This window comes from Nerophis ophidion, linkage group LG08, assembly GCF_033978795.1.
Source record: "Nerophis ophidion isolate RoL-2023_Sa linkage group LG08, RoL_Noph_v1.0, whole genome shotgun sequence".
NCBI classification, from domain to species: Eukaryota; Metazoa; Chordata; class Actinopteri; order Syngnathiformes; family Syngnathidae; genus Nerophis; species Nerophis ophidion.
Genome location: NC_084618.1, coordinates 5697594 through 5719800, shown reverse-complemented (window position 1 = coordinate 5719800; position 22207 = coordinate 5697594). Strand labels below are relative to the sequence as shown.

The following is a 22207-nucleotide window of genomic DNA, read 5'->3' as shown; positions in this document are numbered from 1 at the left end:
CAAAAATCAACGTCGGAACTAAACATTGATCAAACGTCATCAAAAAGCCTGTTTCAACGTTGTATTTGTGTTGTAAAATATTGTTTGGGAAATGAGCAAAATTCAATAGTCAAAAATCCAAGTCAGAATCCAACATTGATTAAACGTCAAAAAGCATGTTTCAACGTTTTATTTGTCCGGCTTGTCCCTGACCGTTTGGAAATGTTTTAGTTTTTCCTCTGTTTGTGTTATTTCCTGTAAGCACTCTTATTTTTTCTATTTCCTGCTGTTATCCCTGAGTGCTTTCTCCCCTCAGCTGTGGCTGATTGGCACTGGGCCACACCTGGTGTCAATCAGGTCAATTGCTATTTAGACCAGCTTGTTCCTCCACTCTGGGCTGGATTATTGTCACGAACTAACTCTGACAGTTTTTGTGTTATGGAATATTGGTTGGGAAATGAGCAAAATTTAATGGTCAAAAATCAACGTCGGAACACAACATTGATCAAACGTCATCAAAAAGCCTGTTTCAACGTTGTATCTGTGTTGTAAAATATTGTTTGGGAAATGAGCAAAATTCAATAGTCAAAAATCCAAGTCGGAATCCAACATTGATTAAACGTCAAAAAGCATGTTTCAACGTTTTATTTGTCCGGCTTGTCTCTGACAGTTTGGAAATGTTTTAGTTTTTCCTCTGTTTGTGTTATTTCCTGTAAGCGCTCTTATTTTTTCTATTTCCTGCCGTTATCACTGAGTGCTTTTTCCCCCCAGCTGTGGCTGATTGGCACTGGGCCACACCTGGTGTCAATCAGGTCAATTGCTATTTAGACCAGCTTGTTCCTCCACTCTGGGCTGGATTATTGTCACGAACTAACTCTGACAGTTTTTGTGTTATGGAATATTGGGAAATGAGCAAAATTTAATGGTCAAAAATCAACGTCGGAACACAACATTGATCAAACGTCATCAAAAAGCCTGTTTCAACGTTGTATTTGTGTTGTAGAATATTGGATGGGAAATAAGCAAAATTCAATAGTCAAAAATCCAAGTCAGAATCCAACATTGATTAAACGTCAAAAAGCATGTTTCAACGTTTTATTTGTCCGGCTTGTCTCTGACGGTTTGGAAATGTTTTAGTTTTTCCTCTGTTTGTGTTATTTCCTGTAAGCGCTCTTATTTTTTCTATTTCCTGCCGTTATCCCTGAGTGCTTTTTCCCCTCAAATGTGGCTGATTGGCACTGGGCCACACCTGGTGTCAATCAAGTCAATTGCTATTTAGACCAGCTTGTTCCTCCACTCCGGGCTGGATTATTGTCACGAACTAACTCTGACAGTATTTGTGTTATGGAATATTGGTTGGGAAATGAGCAAAATTTAATGGTCAGAAATCAACGTCGGTACACAACATTGATCAAACGTCATCAAAAAGTTTGTGTCAACGTTTTGATTAAGTTGCAAAACGTCAACAAGTTCTCAACGTTGTTTTAATGTCTTGTCCCTGCTGGGATTCTGGATTTTGTCCTACTTTGTCTCATTTCCCGTCCCTACCTGACAACGGCTTTGGGAGGACAAATTTGTAAGAGAGCAAAAAACAACAACAACATCCCGTTTCAAGTGTCCACATTCCCCACAAGCTAATCCATATCGAACGCTGACAAGTCTCCAAAAAGGACAAAGGCAAAAGCAAATTGCCGCGTCCTTCTGCAGGTGCCCTTGAAGTGTGAGAGGCTCCTTTGAAGGCAGCTAGCAGGCGTTACGAGGGCTTGAGAGGGAGCCGAGGCGGACATGTCCAAACAGACTCGGCCTCCAGTCGAGTGATGGGACTCGGGGAAAACGGCAACAGGACACCTCGGCGGCGCTCTCGTGTCAACACCCGGCGAGTCACAGCCGGCTGCCAAAAGCCTTTTTCTTTCTACAGAGAATTGACCTGGGAAAAGGTAAGGAAAATGGCTCCAACTTACACAACATCACCACTAGAGGGCGGCAGAATGCACCAAAACAGCATCACTCAACTCCTGTTTGTATCTAGATCAGGAGTCATCAACCTTTTTGGAACCAAGAGCTACTTCTTGGGTACTGATTAATGCCAAGGGCTACCAGTTTGATACACACTTAAATAAATTGCCAGAAATAGCCAATTTGCTCAATTTACCTTTTAATAAATAAATCTATATACGGTATATATGAAAATGGTTGGGCTTCACGGTGGCAGAGGGGTTAGTGCGTCTGCCTCACAATACGAAGTTCCTGCAGTCCTGGGTTCAAATCCAGGCTCGGGATCTTTCTGTGTGGAGTTTGCATGTTCTCCCCGTGACTGCGTGGGTTCCCTCCGGGTACTTCCTCCCACTTCCAAAGACATGCACCTGGGGATAGGTTGATTGGCAACACTAAATTGGTCCCTAGTGTGTGAATGTTGTCTGTCTATCTGTGTTGGCCCTGCGATGAGGTGGCGACTTGTCCAGGGTGTACCCTGCCTTCCGTCCGATTGTAGCTGAGATAGGCGCCAGCGCCCCCCGCGACCCCGAAAGGGAATAAGCGGTAGAAAATGGATGGATGGATGAAAATGGTTATATCTGTCTGTCATTCCGTCGTATATTTTTTTTCCTTTTACGGAAGGTTTTTTGTGTAGAGAATAAATGATGAAAAAAACACTTCATTGAATGGTTTAAAAGAGGAGAAAACAGGGAAAAAATGAAAATTAAATTTTAAAACATAGCTTATCTTCCATTTCGACTCTTAAAAATTCAAAATTTAACCGAAAAAAAAAAAGAGGAAGAACTAGCAAATTCAAATCTTTTTGAAAAAATAAAAAAAAAAGAATTTATGGAACATTTTTAGTCATTTTTCCTGATTAAGATTACTTTTAGAATTTTGATGACATGTTTTAAATAGGTTCAAATCCAATCTGCATTTTGTTAGAATATATAACAAATTGGATCAAGCTATATTTCTAACAAAGACGAATAATTATTTCTGCTAGATTTTCCAGGACAAAAATTTTAAAAGAAATTCAAAATGAAGTAAGATTTAAATTTGATTCTACAGATTTTCTAGATTTGCCCGAATAATTTTTTTGAAGAAATATTTCACAAATATTCTTCGTCGAAAAAACAGAAGCTAAAATGAAGAATTAAATCAAAATGTATTTATTATTCTTTACAATAAAAAAAAAATTAATTGACTTGAACATTGATTTAAATTGTCAGGAAAGAAAAGGAAGGAATTTAAAAAGGTATGTGTTTAAAAATCCTAAAATCATTTTTTACAGTTGTATTTTTATCTCTAAAATTGTCTTTCTGAAAGTTACAAGAAGCAAAGTCAAAAAATTAATTTATTTAAACAAGTGAAGACCAAGTCTTTTAAATATTTCTTGAATTTTCCAATTCTATTTGAGTTTTGTCTCTCTTAGAATTAAAAATGTCGAGCAAAGCGAGACCAGCTTGCTAGTAAATAAATAACATTTAAAAAATTGAGGCAGCTCACTGGTAAGTGCTGCTATTTGAGCTATTTTTAGAACAGGCCAGCGGGCGACTCATCTGGTCCTTACGGGCGACCTGGTGTTGGTGACCCCTGCTCTAGATCCTCCTACTTTTATTCGAATGACACCTATAGATACACTATATTGCCAAAAGTATTTGGCCTCCTGCAAACATATGAACTTGAAGTGCCATCCTATGAAAAAAGTCTGCGGGCTATAGAGCGTTTTCCGTTCGGGCTCCAGTACTCTGGAATGCCCTCCCGGTAACAGTTCGAGATGCCACCTCAGTAGAAGCATTTAAGTCTCACCTTAAAATCATCTATATACTCTAGCCTTTAAATAGACCTCCTTTTTAGACCAGTTGATCTGCCGCTTCTTTTCTTTCTCCTATGTCCCCCCCCTCCCTTGTGGAGGGGGTCCGGTCCGATGACCATGGATGAAGTACTGGCTGTCCAGAGTCAAGACCCAGTATCGGTTGGGGACATCTCTACGCTGCTGATCCGCCTCCGCTTGAGATGGTTTCCTGTGGACGGGACTCTCGCTGCTGTCTTGGATCCGCTTTGAACTGAACTCTCGCGGCTGTGTTGGAGCCACTATGGATTGAACTTTCACAGTATCATGTAAGACCCGCTCGACATCCATTGCTTTCGGTCCCCTAGAGGGGGGCGGGGGGGTTGCCCACATCTGAGGTCCTCTCCAAGGTTTCTCATAGTCAGCATTGTCACTGGCGTCCCACTGGATGTGAATTCTCCCTGCCCACTGGGTGTGAGTTTTCCTTGCCCTTTTGTGGGTTCTTCCGAGGATGTCGTAGTCGTAATGATTTGTGCAGTCCTTTGAGACATTTGTGATTTGGGGCTATATAAATAAACACTGATTGATTGATTGATGATTGATATGGAATCGTCCAACATGTTTTGGTATCCTGGATTATTCAAAGTTTCTTTCACTGGAAGCCCAACTCCTGAAAAACCGACCCCACACCATAATTCCTCCTCCACCAAATTTCACACTCGCCACAATGCAGTCCTCCAAACCCAGACTGGTCCAGATGGAAAAGGGTGATACTGGACTGTTCTAGAGTCCAGTGGTGACATCCTTTACACCACTATATCCCACACTTTGGGTTGGACTTGGGTGATGTACGCCTTAGATGCAGTCGCTCGGCCATGGAAACCCATTTCATGAAGCTCTCTGCGTACTGTACGTGGGCTAATTGGAAGGTCACATGAAGTTTGGAGCTCTGTAGCAACTGATCACGCAGGAAGTCTTTGCACTATGCCAGGGGTTTCCAAATTTTTTCCACCGAGGGCCGCACACTGAAAAATCAGAGCAAGCGGGGGCCATTTTCATCATTTTTATTTTAAAAACCAATACAATATATGTATAAAAAAATACATTTAAGCCTCCACTCAGTTATGATCCCCAAAGGGTTTTGGTCAAAAAAAAAAATTAAAAATGTGTCATTATTCAGTATTATAATTTTTTACCATTATGCAAGTTTTAAATCTCTAGATCAACATTGGAAAAAAAAAATGGAAAAAAACACAAAATATGCAATATTTTCACCCAATAACTTTTTTAGGTGGAATATTTGAGATTATATAATAATTGGAGCCTTAATTTTGGATTTTGATTCATTATTATTTTTGGAGCAATGACACTTAAAAACAAATCACAGTAAAATAACTGGGGATACAAAAGTGTCCTACTTATTAAATGTCATGCCTGTTAATCCGGGTTTATGTTTTGTTTTTGGTCTCTTGTTTCCCATTTTGCATTTTCTAGTTTTGTTTGTTTCCATAGTTACTCATTAGTTTCCACCTTGTCAACAAGTCACGCTCCTGTCCTCAGCCTCACACCTGTCACTAATCATCATAGTCATTATTTAAGCCATTCTGTCCCTGTCCTCGTCCTGGGAACTTTACATGCTACTTACGTACCTGCTTTACCTACCGGACTTTGTATCGAACCCTCAAGACCACGCATCTACCTTTCCTTGCCACGCTGATTATTGTTTTGACCACGCCACGTAAGATCTTATTTGTATTTATGCCTTTGTGCAAGGTTTTGTTTTGTTTTGTACCGTTGATAGTATATTTTGTTTATTTGTATATAGTCATGCCATTGTGCTGTTTTGTTTTGAGTTTAGTCTAGATTATTATCCACCACTGAGCACGCCCTTTGTTTTCCCTGTTTTGTATTATAGTGTGTAAATTAATTAATTAAGTACCTTAATTATGTATGTATGTGTTTGTTTGGCATTAAATGTGGGCGGAGGGAAAGGCTGGATGCAAATATAGCTACAAATGAGGCATAATGATGCAATATGTACATACAGCTAGCCTAAATAGCATGTTAGCATCGATTAGCTTCCAGTCATGCCGTGAGCAAATATGTCTGATTAGCACATAAGTCAATAACATCAACAAAACTCACCTTTGTGATTTCGTTGACTTTATCGTATGGAAATGCATCTGCTTTGAGTGTCGCAGGATATCCACACATTTATGTGCTATCTTTGTCGTAGCATCGCTATCGTCGGTAAAATGTGCAGAACAAACGAGGGACTTTCGCGTCTTTTGACCACTGGTGCAACTTGAATCCGTCGATTGGTATGTGTTTGTTTGGCATTAAATGTGGGCGGAGGGAAAGGCTGGATGCAAATATAGCTACAAATGAGGCATAATGATGCAATATGTACATACAGCTAGCCTAAATAGCATGTTAGCATCGATTAGCTTCCAGTCATGCCGTGAGCAAATATGTCTGATTAGCACATAAGTCAATAACATCAACAAAACTCACCTTTGTGATTTCGTTGACTTTATCGTATGGAAATGCATCTGCTTTGAGTATCGCAGGATATCCACACATCTCTGTCGTAGCATCGCTATCGTCGGTAAAATGTGCAGAACAAACGGGGGACTTTCGCATCTTTTGACCACTGGTGCAACTTGAATCCGTCGATTGGTATGTGTTTGTTTGGCATTAAATGTGGGTGGAGGGAAAGGCTGGATGCAAATATAGCTACAAATGAGGCATAATGATGCAATATGTACATACAGCTAGCCTAAATAGCATGTTAGCATCGATTATCTTCCAGTCATGCCGTGAGCAAGTATGTCTGATCGGCACATAAGTCAATTACATCAACAAAACTCACCTTTGTGATTTTGTTGACTTTATCGTATGGAAATGCATCTGCTTTGAGTGTCGCAGGATATCCACACATCTCTGTCGTAGCATCGCTATTGTCGGTAAAATGTGGAGAACAAACGAGGGACTTTCGCATCTTTTGACCACTGGTGCAACTTGAATCCGTCGATGGGTATGTGTTTGTTTGGCATTAAATGTGGGCGGAGGGAAAGGCAGGATGAAAATATCGCTACAAATGTACATACAGCTAGCCTAAATAGCATGTTAGCATCGATTAGCTTGCAGTCATGCCGTGAGTAAATATTTCTGGTTAGCACATAAGTCAATAACATCAACAAAAATCACCTTTGTGATTTCGTTGACTTTATCGTATGGAAATGCATCTGCTTTGAGTATCGCAGGATATCCACACATCTCTGTCGTAGCATCGCTATCGTCGGTAAAATGTGGAGAACAAACGAGGGACTTTCGCATCTTTTGACCACTGGTGCAACTTGAATCCGTCGATTGGGATGTGTTTGTTTGGCATTACATGTGGGTGGAGGGAAAGGCTGGATGCAAATATCGCTACAAATATACATACAGCTAGCCTAAATAGCATGTTGGCATCGATTAGCTTCCAGTCATGCGGTGAGCAAATATGTCTGGTTAGCACATAAGTCAATAACATCAACAAAACTCACCTTTGTGATTTCGTTGACTTTATCGTATGGAAATGCATCTGCTTTGAGTATCGCAGGATATCCACACATCTCTGTTATAGCATCGCTATCGTCGGTAAGGTGTGCAGAACAAACGGGGGACTTTCGCATCTTTTGACCACTGGTGCAACTTGAATCCGTCGATGGGTATGTGTTTGTTTGGCATTAAATGTGGGCGGAGGGAAAGGCTGGATGAAAATATCGCTACAAATGTACATACCGCTAGCCTAAATAGCATGTTAGCATCGATTAGCTTCCAGTCATGTAGTGAGAAACTGTCTGATTAGCACACTCCTCGTAAGTCAACGGGTGTTGTTGGTGGATGTCTCCAAGGTACGGAAAACAGTCGAAAAAACGGAAAATAACAGAGCTGATTTGACTTGGAGTGTGTCATGTGTTTGAGAAAATGGCGGATTGCTTCCCGTTGTGACGTCACGGGTGAGAGGTCATCGCTCCGACGGCGAACAATCGAAAGGCGCTTCAATCGACCAAATTCACCCTTTTAGAGTTCGGAAATTGGTTAAAAAAACATACGGTCTTTTTTCTGCAGCATCAAAGTATATATTGACGCTTACATAAGTCTGGTGATAATGTTCCCCTTTAATGATTTCTGCATTTTTTTCAATAAAAAAATGTGCTTCGGCTTAAAAGACACTGCTATAGAGTTCCTTTTTTGGTTCATTCTGCACGTAATTTCCCCAGGAAGCAGACGGCATCAACATAGCCCCGCCCCCTTTCCAGAACATTGACTGTACATACATACATACACGCTGTAAGCGACTTAAATAGCGCGGGCGTCCTAATACATCATGATCTCCTTGGGCGCGTCCTCCGTGGGCCTCTGCTGCTCCCGCCGCTGGGTGTAGGCGGCGTGGTCGTAGGCGTAGATGAGGGCGACGGCGAGCAGCGAGAGCACCGTGTACGGGATGAGCAGGAAGTAGCCCAGCTGCATCTGGGACGAGGTGATCCTCAGCTCCACCGGGACGTTCTCGGCGAAGCTCCTCACCAGGTCCTCGGCTATGGTGGTCGCCAGGAAGTTGGCCACGAAAAGGACGAGGACCAGGAAGGACAAACACGCTGCGGGGAAACGCAGAATTTACGATGTAAAACAAGTTAAAGGCCTACTGAAATTAAATGTTCTTATTCAAACGGGGATAGCCGCTCCATTCTGTGTGTCATACTTGATCATTTCGCCATATTGCCATATTTTTGCTGAAATAAAAAAGCCTTGCCTGTACCGGAAGTAGCAGACGATGTGCGCGTGATGCGAGAAGGCAAAACAAGGAGCTAGCATGGGAGCTAGAAAACACAAAGCATAGCGTGGAAGCTAGTAAAATACAAAAAACAGGTTTACCAGAAACGGGGATCATTGTTGTCACTTGTTGCGTGGAACAGAACTAGGATGTGAGGTCGAAACGACAGAAAAGGCAGTAATTACCAACAGGTGTACGTCTAAAACAAGGGACAGGTGAAACTAACAGGCAACCACGGTGATACTTTTCCTTACTTTTCTAAATAAAGGGGACCACAAAAAATGGCATTATTGGCTTTATTTTAACCAAAAATCTTAGGGTACATTAAACATATGTTTATTATTGCAGTTAAGTCCTTCAATAAAATAGTGAGCATACTAGACAACTTGTCTTTTAGTAGTAAGTAAACAAACAAAGACTCCTAATTAGTCTGCTGACATGTGCAGTAACGGCTCCTCGCATTCTCACATTGTTTATAATCATAGCCACCAGCAGCAAGAGCGATTCGGACCGAGTAAAGCGACAATTCCCCCATTATTTGAGCGAGGATGAAAGATTCGTGGATGAGGAAATTTAGAGTGAAAAAAAGGCGATTGCAATGGGAGCGATTCAGATGTTATTAGACACATAGTGGGCTTTAAGAATAGACTAAAATGAGAAGTATTGCGTAAAGAGATTATTCTAGATTGTACCTAATGTCATGACTGTTTTTATTTACTATTGAGTATTTTATTGTTTATGGGATAAGCAGCAGAAAATGGATGGATGATACTTTTTCGTCACTTATAGTTTGTCTTTGGTACACTAATGTGTATATTTTAGGCCATTGGTTCTTTGTTTTATTTTTGCAATAATGCATACAGTATATCTATTTTTATATTGCTATTTTTATCTTTGGTATGAAAATTATTATGTAACAAAAAATGTATTAGTACTTTTTGGTTCTTTGTTGTTGCTATTTTTGTATTATGACCATTTATTATTGGATCATGTTGTACTGCATTTTAATCTTTTGATGTGTGTTTGTGTGATGTTTTTTGCCTGGACCCCAGGAAGAATAGTCTCCACTGCGGTGTAGACTAATGGGGATCCTTAATAAACTAAACTAAACCAAACTAAACATTTACTAGTATAATTCTGGAAAATCCCTTATCCGCCTATTGTGTTGCTAGTGTTTTAGTGAGATTAAATAGTACCTGAGAGTCGGGGGTGTGTTGACCGCGAGGGGAGCAGTGAGCAGCAGCGGTGGCCGCGCCCGGGAATCATTTTTGGTGATTTAACCCCCAATTCCAACCCTTGGTGTTGAGTACCAAGCAGGGCGGTAATGGGTCTCATTTTTATAGTCTTTGGTATGATTCAGCCGGGGGTTTGAACTCACAACCTACCGAACTTAGGGCGGACACTCGAACCCAGGGGTCACCAACACCAGGTCGCCCGTAAGGACCAGATGAGTCGCCCGCTGGCCTGTTCTAAAAATAGCTCAAATAGCAGCACTTACCAGTGAGCTGCCTCCATTTTTTAAAATTTTATTTATTTACTAGCAAGCTGGTCTCGCTTTGCTCGACATTTTTAATTCTAAGAGAGACAAACTCAAATAGAATTTGAAAATCCAAGAAAATATTTTAAAGACTTGGTCTTCACTTGTTTGAATAAATTCATTTATTTTTTTACTTTGCTTCTTATAACTTTCAGAAAGACAATTTTGGAGAAAAAATACAACCTTAAAAATGATTTTAGGATTTTTAAACACATTAAATTCCTTCCTCTTCTTTCCTGACAATTTAAATCAATGTTCAAGTGAATTTTTTTTTTTATTGTAAGGAATAATAAATACATTTTAATGTAATTCTTCATTTTAGCTTCTGTTTTTTCGACGAATAATATTTGTGACATATTTCTTCAAACTTATTATGAATAAAATAAAAAAAAACTATTCTGGCAAATATAGAAAATCTTTAGAATCAAATTTAAATCTTATTTCAAAGTATTTTGAATTTCTTTTAACATTTTTGTTCTGGAAAATCTAGAAGAAATAACGATTTGTCTTTGTTAGAAATATAGCTTGGTCCAATTTGTTATATATTCTAACAAAGTGCAGATTGGATTTTAACCTATTTAAAACATGTCATCAAAATTCTAAAATTAATCTTAATCAGGAAAAATGACTAATGATGTTCCATAAATTCTTAAATTTTTTCAAAAATATTCGAATTAGCTAGTTTTTCTCTTCGTATTTTTCCGTTGAATTTTGAATTTTAAAGAGTCGAAATTGAAGATAAACTATGTTTCAAAATGTAATTTTCATTTTTTTTGTGTGTTTTCTCCTCTTTTAAACCGTTCAATTAAGTGTTTTTTTCATCATTTATTCCCTACAAAAAAATGTACGACAGAATGACAGACAGAAATAGCCATTTTTTACGTTTATAGATTTATCTATCAAAGGTAAATTGAGCAAATTGGCTATTTCTGGCAATTTATTAAAGTGTGTATCAAACTGGTAGCCCTTCGCATTAATCAGTACCCAAGAAGTATCTCTTGGTTTCAAAAAGGTTGGTGACCCCTGGTGTACATCAACCGCCTAGTACAGGGGTGTCAAACTCAAATACAGAGTGGGCCAAGATTTAAAACTGAACAAAACCACGGGCCAAGGTTAAACAAATGAACCTTTTAATAGGGACCCAAACAAGTTTTGCATTGAATATTGAACAAGCAAGGCTTATATAACTTTATAGTGACATGCAAAATTGAGTTTTAAATAACAATAATAATAATTAAAAAATATCAATGGCATATCAAATAAAATTTAAATAAAAATGTAATGCCTCTTTTCTATTTGCAGCCCTCTGAGGTAAATATCAAAATAAACTTTTTCCACAGGCTAATACATTTGCAAATAAAATAACAATAATGAATGAATCAAACATTCAAGCCTTGAAGTAGCAAGAGAAAGTGCATGAATAAAACGTTAATTATTGCTTGGGGGCGGGGGGGTATATTTTAGCATCCCGGAAGAGTTAGTGCTGCAAGGGGGGTCTGGATATTTGTTCTGTTGTGTTTATGTTGTGTTACGGTGTGGATCTTCTCCCGAAATGTGTTTATTATTCTTGTTTGGTGTGGGTTCACAGTGTGGCGCATATTTGTAACAGTGTTAAAGTTGTTTATACGGCCACCCTCAGTGTGACCTGTATGGCTGTTGAACAAGTATGCCTTGCATTCACTTGTGTGTGTGTGTAAAAGCCGCGGGCATTATGTGAGTGGGTTGGCACGCTATTTGTACGTAGGAAAAGCGGATGTGACGACAGGTTGTAGAGGACGCTAAAGGCAGTGCCTTACGCCCTCAATATTGTCGTCCAGGTGGAAATCGGGAGAAATTTGGAAGAATGGTTGCCCCGGGAGATTTTCGGGAGGGGCACTGAAATTTGGGAGTCCGGGAAAATCGGGAGGGTTGGAAAGTATGAGTATTACTGGTGAATGCGGTGTTACAGCGGCACTGCCGCTGTATAATACCGGCGGGCCAGCTCTAATGTTAATTTCATATTGCCTCAGGGGCCAAATTTGGCCCGCGGGCCAGAGTTTGACACCCATGGCCTCGTACCATACCCTTTTCCCATCCCAAAACAATCAGAAGGGTGTTAAGTGCATGCCAAAGCTGTAGGGGGCACTACAGCCATAAACTATAAAAACATTTCTGGAAAAAGCAAACAAAAAAACAATTACGAATCCAAGAAAAAAAGGACATGTGGACTAAAAAATGTGTACAATTGGCCAAAAGTTTGTAAAAAAAAACAACTATAAAGAACACCATTTGTGTTTGTTTGTTTATCCTGGTTAAAACAAACAAGTCCTAGACAATTTATGGACTACATTGGCTCCTGATGATTTTATTCCTGCTCGCCGCTTGGTACTGACCGCTGATAGAGCTGCAGGTGTAGATGGCCACGGGCCCCATGTAGGTCTCGTAGGGGTTACTGACGCTGTTGTAGAGCGACACCAGGATGCTGATGGTCGACGACAGCAGACACAACACCAGCAGAACCAAGGACACTCCGTGCAGAACCACAGGGACGCCTTTGGTTTCTATCAGCTTTGGAAACACTGCGCACACACACACACACACACACACACACACACACACACACACACACACATTATCGTATTTCTTACATCCTTGAGACCTTTGAAAAATGCAGACCTCTTGGTGACCACCCTTTCTAAATGTATAAACATTTGTATTTACAACATTAATAATATATACATACCATGCAAATATATATATATAAAAAAAAAAGCTTAGTGTGAAAAAATTAGTTGGAATTTCACAAAAAAAAGGTCACAATTTCACAAGAAAAACTTTGATTTTCTGCAGTGTTAATATAAAAGACATGATTTTACTCAATGCAATTCAAAATTCAAAACAAAGTGGCTGGAGAGAGGGAAGTCTGGGCTTCCCTGCTTAGGCTGCTGCCCCCGCGACCCGACCTCGGATAAGCGGAAGATGATGGATGGATGGATGGATGGATGGAATTCAAAATTTTACAAGAAAAACTGAACATTTGTGCAACGTTAAGATAAATGTTGGAATCGTACTCAATAACAATCGCAATTTTACAAGAAAAGCTTAAAATTTGGGCAGTTTTATGAAAAGACTCGTCATTTTACTCAATCCAATCCACTTTATTTATATTTAAACAACGAAATGTTTCCAAAGTGCTGCACAACAATATTAAAAACAACATTCAAATACTATCCTGAGCTCCACCAATGACTGAATAAAAACAAAAAATAAATGCATATAAAACCAATATAAACACAACTCGACAAAAGTCACAATTTTATAAGAAAACATTAACATTTTGGCAATGTCATAATAATCGTAATTTTACTTGGCAAAATGATGACACAGGTCATCATTTTACTCCAAGAAAATGTCACTCTTTTACAAGAACAACAAACAGATTGGCAATATTGCGATAAAAGTCCAAATCTTGTATGACAAATGTCGCCATTTTGCATTAAAAAGTAACAATTTTACGAGAAAATATTGCAATTCTACAGAAACAGAAAGAATATGAGAAATTGTTCCCAATTTTTTAAGAAAGAAGTCGACACATTGAGATGAAAAGACTGCTTTAGGTAAAAGAAAAATGAAAAAAATGTTTGTTTTTAATTGTTTTTTAATCTTTGTTATTTACTTCACGTTATTACATATGTTTATATTTTTTTAATTAATTTTGGTCAAAGGGGGCGCATTTCAATTTCTTACACACACTCGTTATTACGTATGTTAGCCAGAGGAGGAGCACTTTAAATTTTTACACACACTTGTTATTTCATATGTTGACCAGAGGGGGAGCACTTTTAAAACCGATACGCAGTCAATTGGAAAAATCCCTCATTTTGATAGATTTCACCACCAGGGGTGCACTTGAGATTACAATTTTTAGTTTTTCGTAATGTGCTTAAGGACAATGACAAATGAAGTGAATTATATTTATATAGCGCTTTTTCTCTAGTGACTCAAAGAGTTTTACACAGTGAAACCCAATATCTAAGTTGTGGGTGGCACTGAGAGAAGGTGGGTAAAAGTGTCTTGCCCAGGGACACAACGGAAGTGACTAGGATGGCGGAAGCGGGGATCAAACCTGGAACCCTCAAGTCGCTGGCACGCCCATTCTACCATCCGAGCCGTACTGCCCCTGAGTCATGGACTACAGATGGCCCCTGTGCTGCACTTGTGGCAACCCAGATGTAGAAGCTTACTGTTAATGGCCACTATGGTCTTAGGACCGTAGTGTATTTGTTCAGCCTTTGGTCACATAAGGGACACGGTTTGTCTTACGTCAGCACCAGAAGTCATAAAATCAGCTGTTTACCTATCTGTTTTTTTCGGGGAGGAATAGGGAAGTCCTTATTCAGCTTCTTTTATCAAATATTGCTGCCTTTGCACCATTAAATCGACAAAAAAATCCTGACTTTGGAGCAATGTTCACAGACTGGCTCTCTATTAGATGCAATAGTTTTCCGTATCGGGAACATGATTTATGTCCTAACTCATATGGAAGGTACTTTTCCTTGTTGATGTCTCAAAAAGAGTAGCAATAAAAGAAAACACACAAACATATGCATTTTTGCAAAACGTCGGAGCAAGAACCCTGTTGATTTTGAGGAAATGTTTGGGTTAGGTACAGTTGAATATGCTCAATATGTCAATAGCCTTCTAAATGTATTATTGATTACTGTTCATGAAAGCATTTTAAGATCATGTCTGCTAAGGCTACACTGTAAAAAAAAATATTTTTTAAAAGTCAGTAGATTTTACTGTAGAAACCTGGCAGCTCATGCAGTCGCCAGAAATTTGCCGTAAAATCATCAGCATTTAAGTCTCATCTTAAAACTCATTTGTATACTCTAGCCTTTAAATAAATAGACCTCCTTTTTAGACCAGTTGATCTGCCGCTTCTTTTCTTTCTCCTATGTCCCCCCCTCCCTTGTGGAGGGGGTCCGGTCCGATGACCATGGATGAAGTACTGACTGTCCAGAGTCGAGACCCAGGATGGACCGCTCGTCGGGACCCAGGATGGACCGCTCGCCTGTATCGGTTGGGGACATCTCTACGCTGCTGATCCGCTTGAGATGGTTTCCTGTGGACGGGACTCTCGCTGCTGTCTTGGAGCCACTATGGATTGAACTTTCACAGTATCATGTTAGACCCGCTCGACATCCATTGCTTTCGGTCCCCTAGAGGGGGGGGGTTGCCCACATCTGAGGTCCTCTCCAAGGTTTCTCATAGTCAGCATTGTCACTGGCGTCCCACTGAATGTGAATTCTCCCTGCCCACTGGGTGTGAGTTTTCCTTGCCCTTTTGTGGGTTCTTCCGAGGATGTTGTAGTCGTAATGATTTGTGCAGTCCTTTGAGACATTTGTGATTTGGGGCTATATAAATAAACATTGATTGATTGATTGATTGATTGATCAGTGGTACCATTTTTCCCAATTACTGAAATGCACTGTAAACACAGGGAACGTGGATTTCATGATCAAGTCTGTCGCCAGAATTTTATGGTGAGAGACATGTCTGGACTGCAGGCGGGCCAGGAAAGTACCTGCACTCTTTTACTACGAAGCCACGCTGTTGCAACACGTGGTTTGGCATTGTTTTGCTGAAATAAGCAGGGGCGTCCATGATAACGTTGCTTGGATGACAACATATGTTGATCCAAAACCTGTATGGACCATTCAGGGTTAATGGTGCCTTCACAGATGTGTAAGTTACCCATGCCTTGGGCACTAATTCACCCCCATACCATCACAGATGCTGGCTTTTGAACTTTGCGCCTATTACAATCCGGATGTTAAATTTCCTCTTTGTTCCGGAGGACACCACGTCCACAGTTTCCAAATATAATTTGAAATGTGGACTCGTCAGACCACAGAAGACTTTTCCACTTTGCATCAGTCCATCTTAGATGAGCTTGGGCTGGGTGTTGTTGATAAATGGCTTTCGCTTTGCATAGTAGAGTTTTAACTTGCACTTACAGATGTAGCGACCAACTGTAGTTACTGACAGTGGTTTTATGAAGCGTTCCTTAGCCCATGTGGTGATATCCTTCACACATTGATGTCGGTTTTTGATGCAGTACCGCCTGAGGGGTCAAAGGTCCGTAATGTCATCGCTTACGTGCAGTGATTTCTCCAGATTTTCTGAACCTTTTGATGATTTTACGGACCGTAGATGGTAAAATCCCTAAATTCCTTGGAATAGCTCGTTGAGAAATGTTCTAAAACTGTTCGACAATTTGCTTACAAATTGGTGACCCTCGCCCCATCCTTGTTTGTGAATGACTTAGCATTTCATGGAAGCTGTTTTTATACCCAATTCAGACCAAGATGATATGTGTGGTTAAAGATCCAAGCCCTATATCTGTTTTTTAAGTCCTATTGTCCCATATCAAGCTACGCAAGAACCCTATTGGTTTTGAGTGAGGACCAAGACAAGATGATTAGTTAAGAGCTTTATTAGATCGGAATCTGTTTTTAACGTGGTTTGTGGAGCTGCCCCTGGTGTTGTGGTTATGGTCGTCATTTGTGTTCTGGAAGTAGTTTGACATGTACTTCGGTATCAAGGATTTTATGATCAAGTGTGTCGCCAGAATTTTATGGCAAAAAAACCCGAGGTACCGTTATATAATATAATATAAAAAGAACTTGTATAGCGCTTTTCTACCTTCAAGGTACTCAAAGCGCTTTGACACTACTTGCACATTTACCCATTCACACACACATTCACACACTGATGGAGGGAGCTGCCATGCAAGGTGCTAACCAGCACCCATCAGGAGCAAGGGTGAAGTGTCTTGCTCAGGACACGACGGACGTGACGAGGTTGGTTCTAGGTGGGATTTGAACCAGTGACCCTCGGGTGGCACACGGCCACTCTACGACTGCGCCACGCCGTTCTTCCAATGACGGAAAAAAAACAACAAAAAAACTGAAAGCTCAGTTACCAGAATTTATCATAAAAATGTTTTTAAAAAATAAAGACAACTTCAGATTGTTTTATTTGTTTAAAAATAGAACAGGCACATTCTGAAAATGTACAAATCATAAAGTTTTTTTTGTTTTTTTTTTACACTTACATATTGCGGTTAATAGTATTCTATCTTTATTTGTCGTTGTTTATATTTTCTGAATAAATGTGAGAATGTTCATCGGTCAACTTTTATCGGTTAATTTTCAATCTATCAAGATAAAAAAAATTTTTTATATCAAAATTAAAATAAAACGTATGTAGTTTGCTAGTTTTTCTCGACTGATGTACTAACATCATGTAACAAATATACAAAGAATTGCTATTGCGACATCCAGTGGACACATTTAGAACAGCAGTTTTTTTTTATTCCAAAACTGCAGGTTCATTTTTACACTTAGCAAAATCATCCCACGGGCCGGATAAAACCTGTTCGCAGGCCTGATCCGGCCCTCGGGCTGTACGTTTGAGACCCCGGATGTAGATGATCATATCTGCTGTGCAGTTTTACTTTAGAAAAGAGAAGTATTGGATAATTGGAATGCCCTCCCGGTAACAGTTCGAGATGCTACCTCAGTAGAAGCATTTAAGTCTCATCTTAAAACTCATCTGTATACTCTAGCCTTTAAATAGACCTCCCTTTTAGACCAGTTGATCTGCCGCTTCTTTTCTTTCTCCTATGTCCCCCCCTCCCTTGTGGAGGGGGTCCGGTCCGATGACCATGGATGAAGTACTGACTGTCCAGAGTCGAGACCCAGGATGGACCGCTCGTCGGGACCCAGGATGGACCGCTCGCCTGTATCGGTTGGGGACATCTCTACGCTGCTGATCCGCTTGAGATGGTTTCCTGTGGACGGGACTCTCGCTGCTGTCTTGGAGCCACTATGGATTGAACTTTCACAGTATCATGTTAGACCCGCTCGACATCCATTGCTTCCGGTCCCCTAGAGGGGGGGGGGGTTGCCCACATCTGAGGTCCTCTCCAAGGTTTCTCATAGTCAGCATTGTCACTGGCGTCCCACTGGATGTGAATTCTCCCTGCCCACTGGGTGTGAGTTTTCCTTGCCCTTTTGTGGGTTCTTTCGAGGATGTTGTAGTCGTAATGATTTGTGCAGTCCTTTGAGACATTTGTGATTTGGGGCTATATAAATAAACATTGATTGATTGATTGAATTCTCTTGTTGCCTTGCTTGTATTTGAATTTATTTAATGTTTGGGTAGAATTTTATCGAACAAAACCAGTTTTATTTTCAGTAATATAGAATTTGATCATAGACTCGGCCTCCAATGAATGGTGTGTTGCCCAAAATTCACAACCCTACTACAAACCCCGTTTCCATATGAGTTGGGAAATTGTGTTGGATGTAAATATAAACGGAATACAATGATTTGCAAATCCTTTTCAACCCATATTCAATTGAATGCACTACAAAGACAAGATAGTTGATGTTCAAAAATCATAAACTTTATTCTATTTTGCAAATAATAATTAACTTAGAATTTCATGGCTGCAACACATGCCAAAGTAGTTGGGAAAGGGCATGTTCACCACTGCGTTACATCACCTTTTCTTTTAACAACACTCAATAAACGTTTGGGAACTGGGGAAACTAATTGTTGAAGGTTTGAAAATGGAATTCTTTACCATTCTTGCTTGATGTATAAGTTGTTCAACAGCCCGGGGACTTGTTGTCGTATTTTACGCTTCATAATGCGCCACACATTTTCGATGGGAGACATGTCTGGACTGCAGGCGGGCCAGGAAAGTACCCGCACTCTTTTACTATGAAGCCACGATGTTGTAACAGGTGGCTTGGCATTGTTTTGCTGAAATAAGCAGGGGCGTCCATGATAACGTTGCTTGGATGACAACATATGTTGATCCAAAACCTGTATGGACCTTTCAGCATTAATGGTGCCTTTACAGATGTGTAAGTTACCCACTAATACACCCCCATACCATCACAGATGCTGGCTTTTGAACTTTGCGCCTATAACAATCCGGATGTTTAAGTTCCTCTTTGTTCCGGAGGACACCACGTCCACAGTTTCCCAATATAATTTGAAATGTGGACTCGTCAGACCACAGAAGACTTTTCCACTTTGCATCAGTCCATCTTAGATGAGCTCGGGCCCAGCCAAGCCGGCGGTATTAATTTGTGTTGTTGATAAATGGCTTTGGCTTTGCATAGTAGAGTTTTAACTTGCACTTACAGATGTAGCGACCAACTGTAGTTACTGACAGTGGTTTTATGAAGCGTTCCTTAGCCCATGTGGTGATATCCTTCACACACTGTCGGTTTTTGATGTTTTTTTTACCGCCTAAGGGATCAAAGGTCTGTAATGTCATCGCTTATGTGCAGTGATTTCTCCAGATTCCCTGAACCTTTGGATGATTTTACGGACCGTAGATGGTAAAATCCCCAAATTCCTTGGAATAGCTCGTTGAGAAATGTTGTTCTAAAACTGTTTTGCTTACAAATTGGTGACCCTCGCCTCATCCTTATTTGTGAATGACTTAGCATTTCATGGAAGCTGCTTTTTATACCCAATCATGGCACCCACCTGTTCCCAATTAGCCTGCACACCTGTGCGATGTTCCAAATAAGTGTTTGATGAGCATTCCTCAACTTTATCAGTATTTATTGCCACCTTTTCCAACTTCTTTGTCACGTGTTGCTGGCATCAAATTTCAAAGTTAATCATTATTTGCAAAAGAAAAATGTTTATCAGTTTGAACATCAAATATGTTGTCTTTGTAGCATATTCAACCGAATATGGGTTGAAAATGATTTGCAAATCATTGTATTCTGTTTATATTTACATCTAACACAATTTCCCAACTCATATGGAAACGGGGTTTGTAAGTAGGTAGATATAATTATTGAATATTATCAAAATCAAGGGTAAGATTAATAATTAAGTGTTATTTTTGGAGTGGGCCCCTTGTCCCTCTATCATGGAAGAAAGAAGAAGAACCCCAGCTATTCTGGAAGAGTAACTTGACACCTATTGATTTTCATGCATATTCAGACCAAGATGATATGTGTGGTTAAAGATCCAAGCCCTATATCTGTTTTTTAAGTCCTATTGTCCCAAATCAAGCTATGCAAGAACCCTATTGGTTTTGAGTGAGGACCAAGACAGGATGATTAGGTAGCTGGGTTCAAAGATCAAGTACGACCCTTCTCGCCGGTCCAAAGCAATAACGCCCGCTTCTGTTTGCTCTGTAATGAATATTATTTCGAGTCATTTCACCTGGGAAGTCCACAGGGGGTCCGAACAGGGGACAAATGTCTCTCTCCAGCTTGGCGTCAAAAAGCTCCAGCGTGATGGTGGCCGAGCCGTTAAAGAAGTTGCCTGTTCCCCGGGCGCAGATCATGGTCTTGGTCGCCCACTCTGTGGACATGGCGAAGCCCAATATTCCCACCGATATGGCCGTGGCCAGGGCACTGGAGGTGAAGTACAGGGTCTTGGACGTGGACGGCATGGCGGCGGCAGCGGGAGTCTCAAACAAATCTCCACTCCCCGGATCAGAACTTCCTCATCCCCAGGACATCTGACGTGTGTGTTGGACTTATCTGCCAGGGTGGAGTGTGACATGTTTGGTCGTAAAAATGGCAAAGCAGATACGGCCGTGACCTTTGATAAGACGGGTGGTTGTCATGGAAACAACACTGCCACATCAGGATGGGGTTCACGGAGAGAAACCAGAAGTGTGTGTTTGCGAGGCAATTATCAGGCACATGAAAGTCCAGGAAAATTCAATTCCACTGAGCAATCAGGTTAGTCTTTCCTGGACACGTCACACGCATCCATATTATGTCCATCTTAGTTCCCAAACCCCGCCTTGGATTCAAAGTCCACTTCAGAATGTGTCATAAAGCACAATAGGGATGAATGATTTACTTAAACCTGCAGTAGCTAACCTGAGGGCAATGAGACGCAAAGTTCCCTTTCATGCGCATGGCACAGTTTTTATATATAGTCTGTACCCACGGCAACCAGTACACAAAACCAGGGGTGCTCAAAACAGGAACTGAGGGAGTCAAAAAATACAAGAAACAGGAACCGGGCAACGGATCATGACATCAGACTTGCGATGAGGTGCCGACTTGTCCAGGGTGTAAAAATACAAACATATATCATTTCGGGCTCCAGTACTCTGGAATGCCCTCCCGGTAACAGTTCGAGATGCCACCTCAGTAGAAGCATTTAAGTCTCACCTTAAAACTCATTTGTATACTCTAGCCTTTAAATAGACTCCCTTTTTAGACCAGTTGATCTGCCGTTTCTTTTCTTTTTCTTCTATGTCCCACTCTCCTTTGTGGAGGAAGTCCGGTCCGATCCGGTGGCCATGTACTGCTCGCCTGTGTATCGGCTGGGGACATCTCTGCGCTGCTGATCCGCCTCCGCTTGGGATGGTTTCCTGCTGGCTCCGCTGTGAACGGGACTCTCGCTGCTGTGTTGGATCCATTATGGATTGAACTTTCACAGTATCATGTTAGACCCGCTCGACATCCATTGCTTTCCTCCTCTCCAAAGTTCTCATAGTCATCATTGTCACCGACGTCCCACTGGGTGTGAGTTTTCCTTGCCCTTATGTGGGCCTACCGAGGATGTGGTAGTGGTTTGTGCAGCCCTTTGAGACACTAGTGATTTAGGGCTATATAAGTAAACATTGATTGATTGATTGATTGATATACAGTCGTGGTCAAAAGTTGTAAAGAACATGATGTCATGGCTGTCTTGAGTTTCCAATAATTTCTACAACTTTTGTGATAGAGTGATTGGAGCACATATTGTTAGGTATTGTGGCCAAACAGCTCAATTTTTGTTTCATCTGACATCACATGGACAAAGATAAATCAAATCAAATCAACTTTATTTATAAAGCACATTTAAAATTTACCACAGGGGTGGCCAAAGTGCTGTACAATGGACAGTTTAAAACAGGGGTGCCCACACTTTTTCTGCAGGCGAGCTACTTTTCAATTGACCAACTCGAGGGGATCTACCTCATTTATATATATCATTTATATTTATTTATTTATGAAAGAGACATTTTTGTAAACAAATTAAATGTGTTTAATGATAATCAATCAATCAATCA

The 22207-nt window shown here is 40.5% G+C and overlaps 1 protein-coding gene across 1 annotated transcript; it reads right to left on the bottom strand.

The window, feature by feature from the left end:
* Positions 1–4865: 4865 nt before the first annotated feature.
* On the bottom strand, positions 4866–20641 carry LOC133557232 (clarin-3). The gene is made up of 3 exons (XM_061907544.1): positions 20353–20641; positions 12477–12662; positions 4866–8391 (listed from the first exon to the last, which is right to left on the bottom strand). Exons 1-3 carry the CDS (start codon positions 20582–20584, stop codon positions 8114–8116), a joined length of 696 nt encoding a protein of 231 aa, XP_061763528.1. The 5' UTR covers positions 20585–20641; the 3' UTR covers positions 4866–8113.
* Between the last annotated feature and the right edge of the window lie 1566 nt (positions 20642–22207).

Coding starts and splice junctions, on each gene's coding strand:
- LOC133557232 (XM_061907544.1), bottom strand. CDS start 20,584: ATGCCGTCCACGTCCAAGACCCTGTACTTCACCTCCAGTGCCCTGGCC. Junction 12,663..20,352: donor ACCCCCTGTGGACTTCCCAG/GTGAAATGACTC, acceptor GTGTGTGCGCAG/TGTTTCCAAAGCTGATAGAA. Junction 8,392..12,476: donor CACCTGCAGCTCTATCAGCG/GTCAGTACCAAG, acceptor GTTTCCCCGCAG/CGTGTTTGTCCTTCCTGGTC.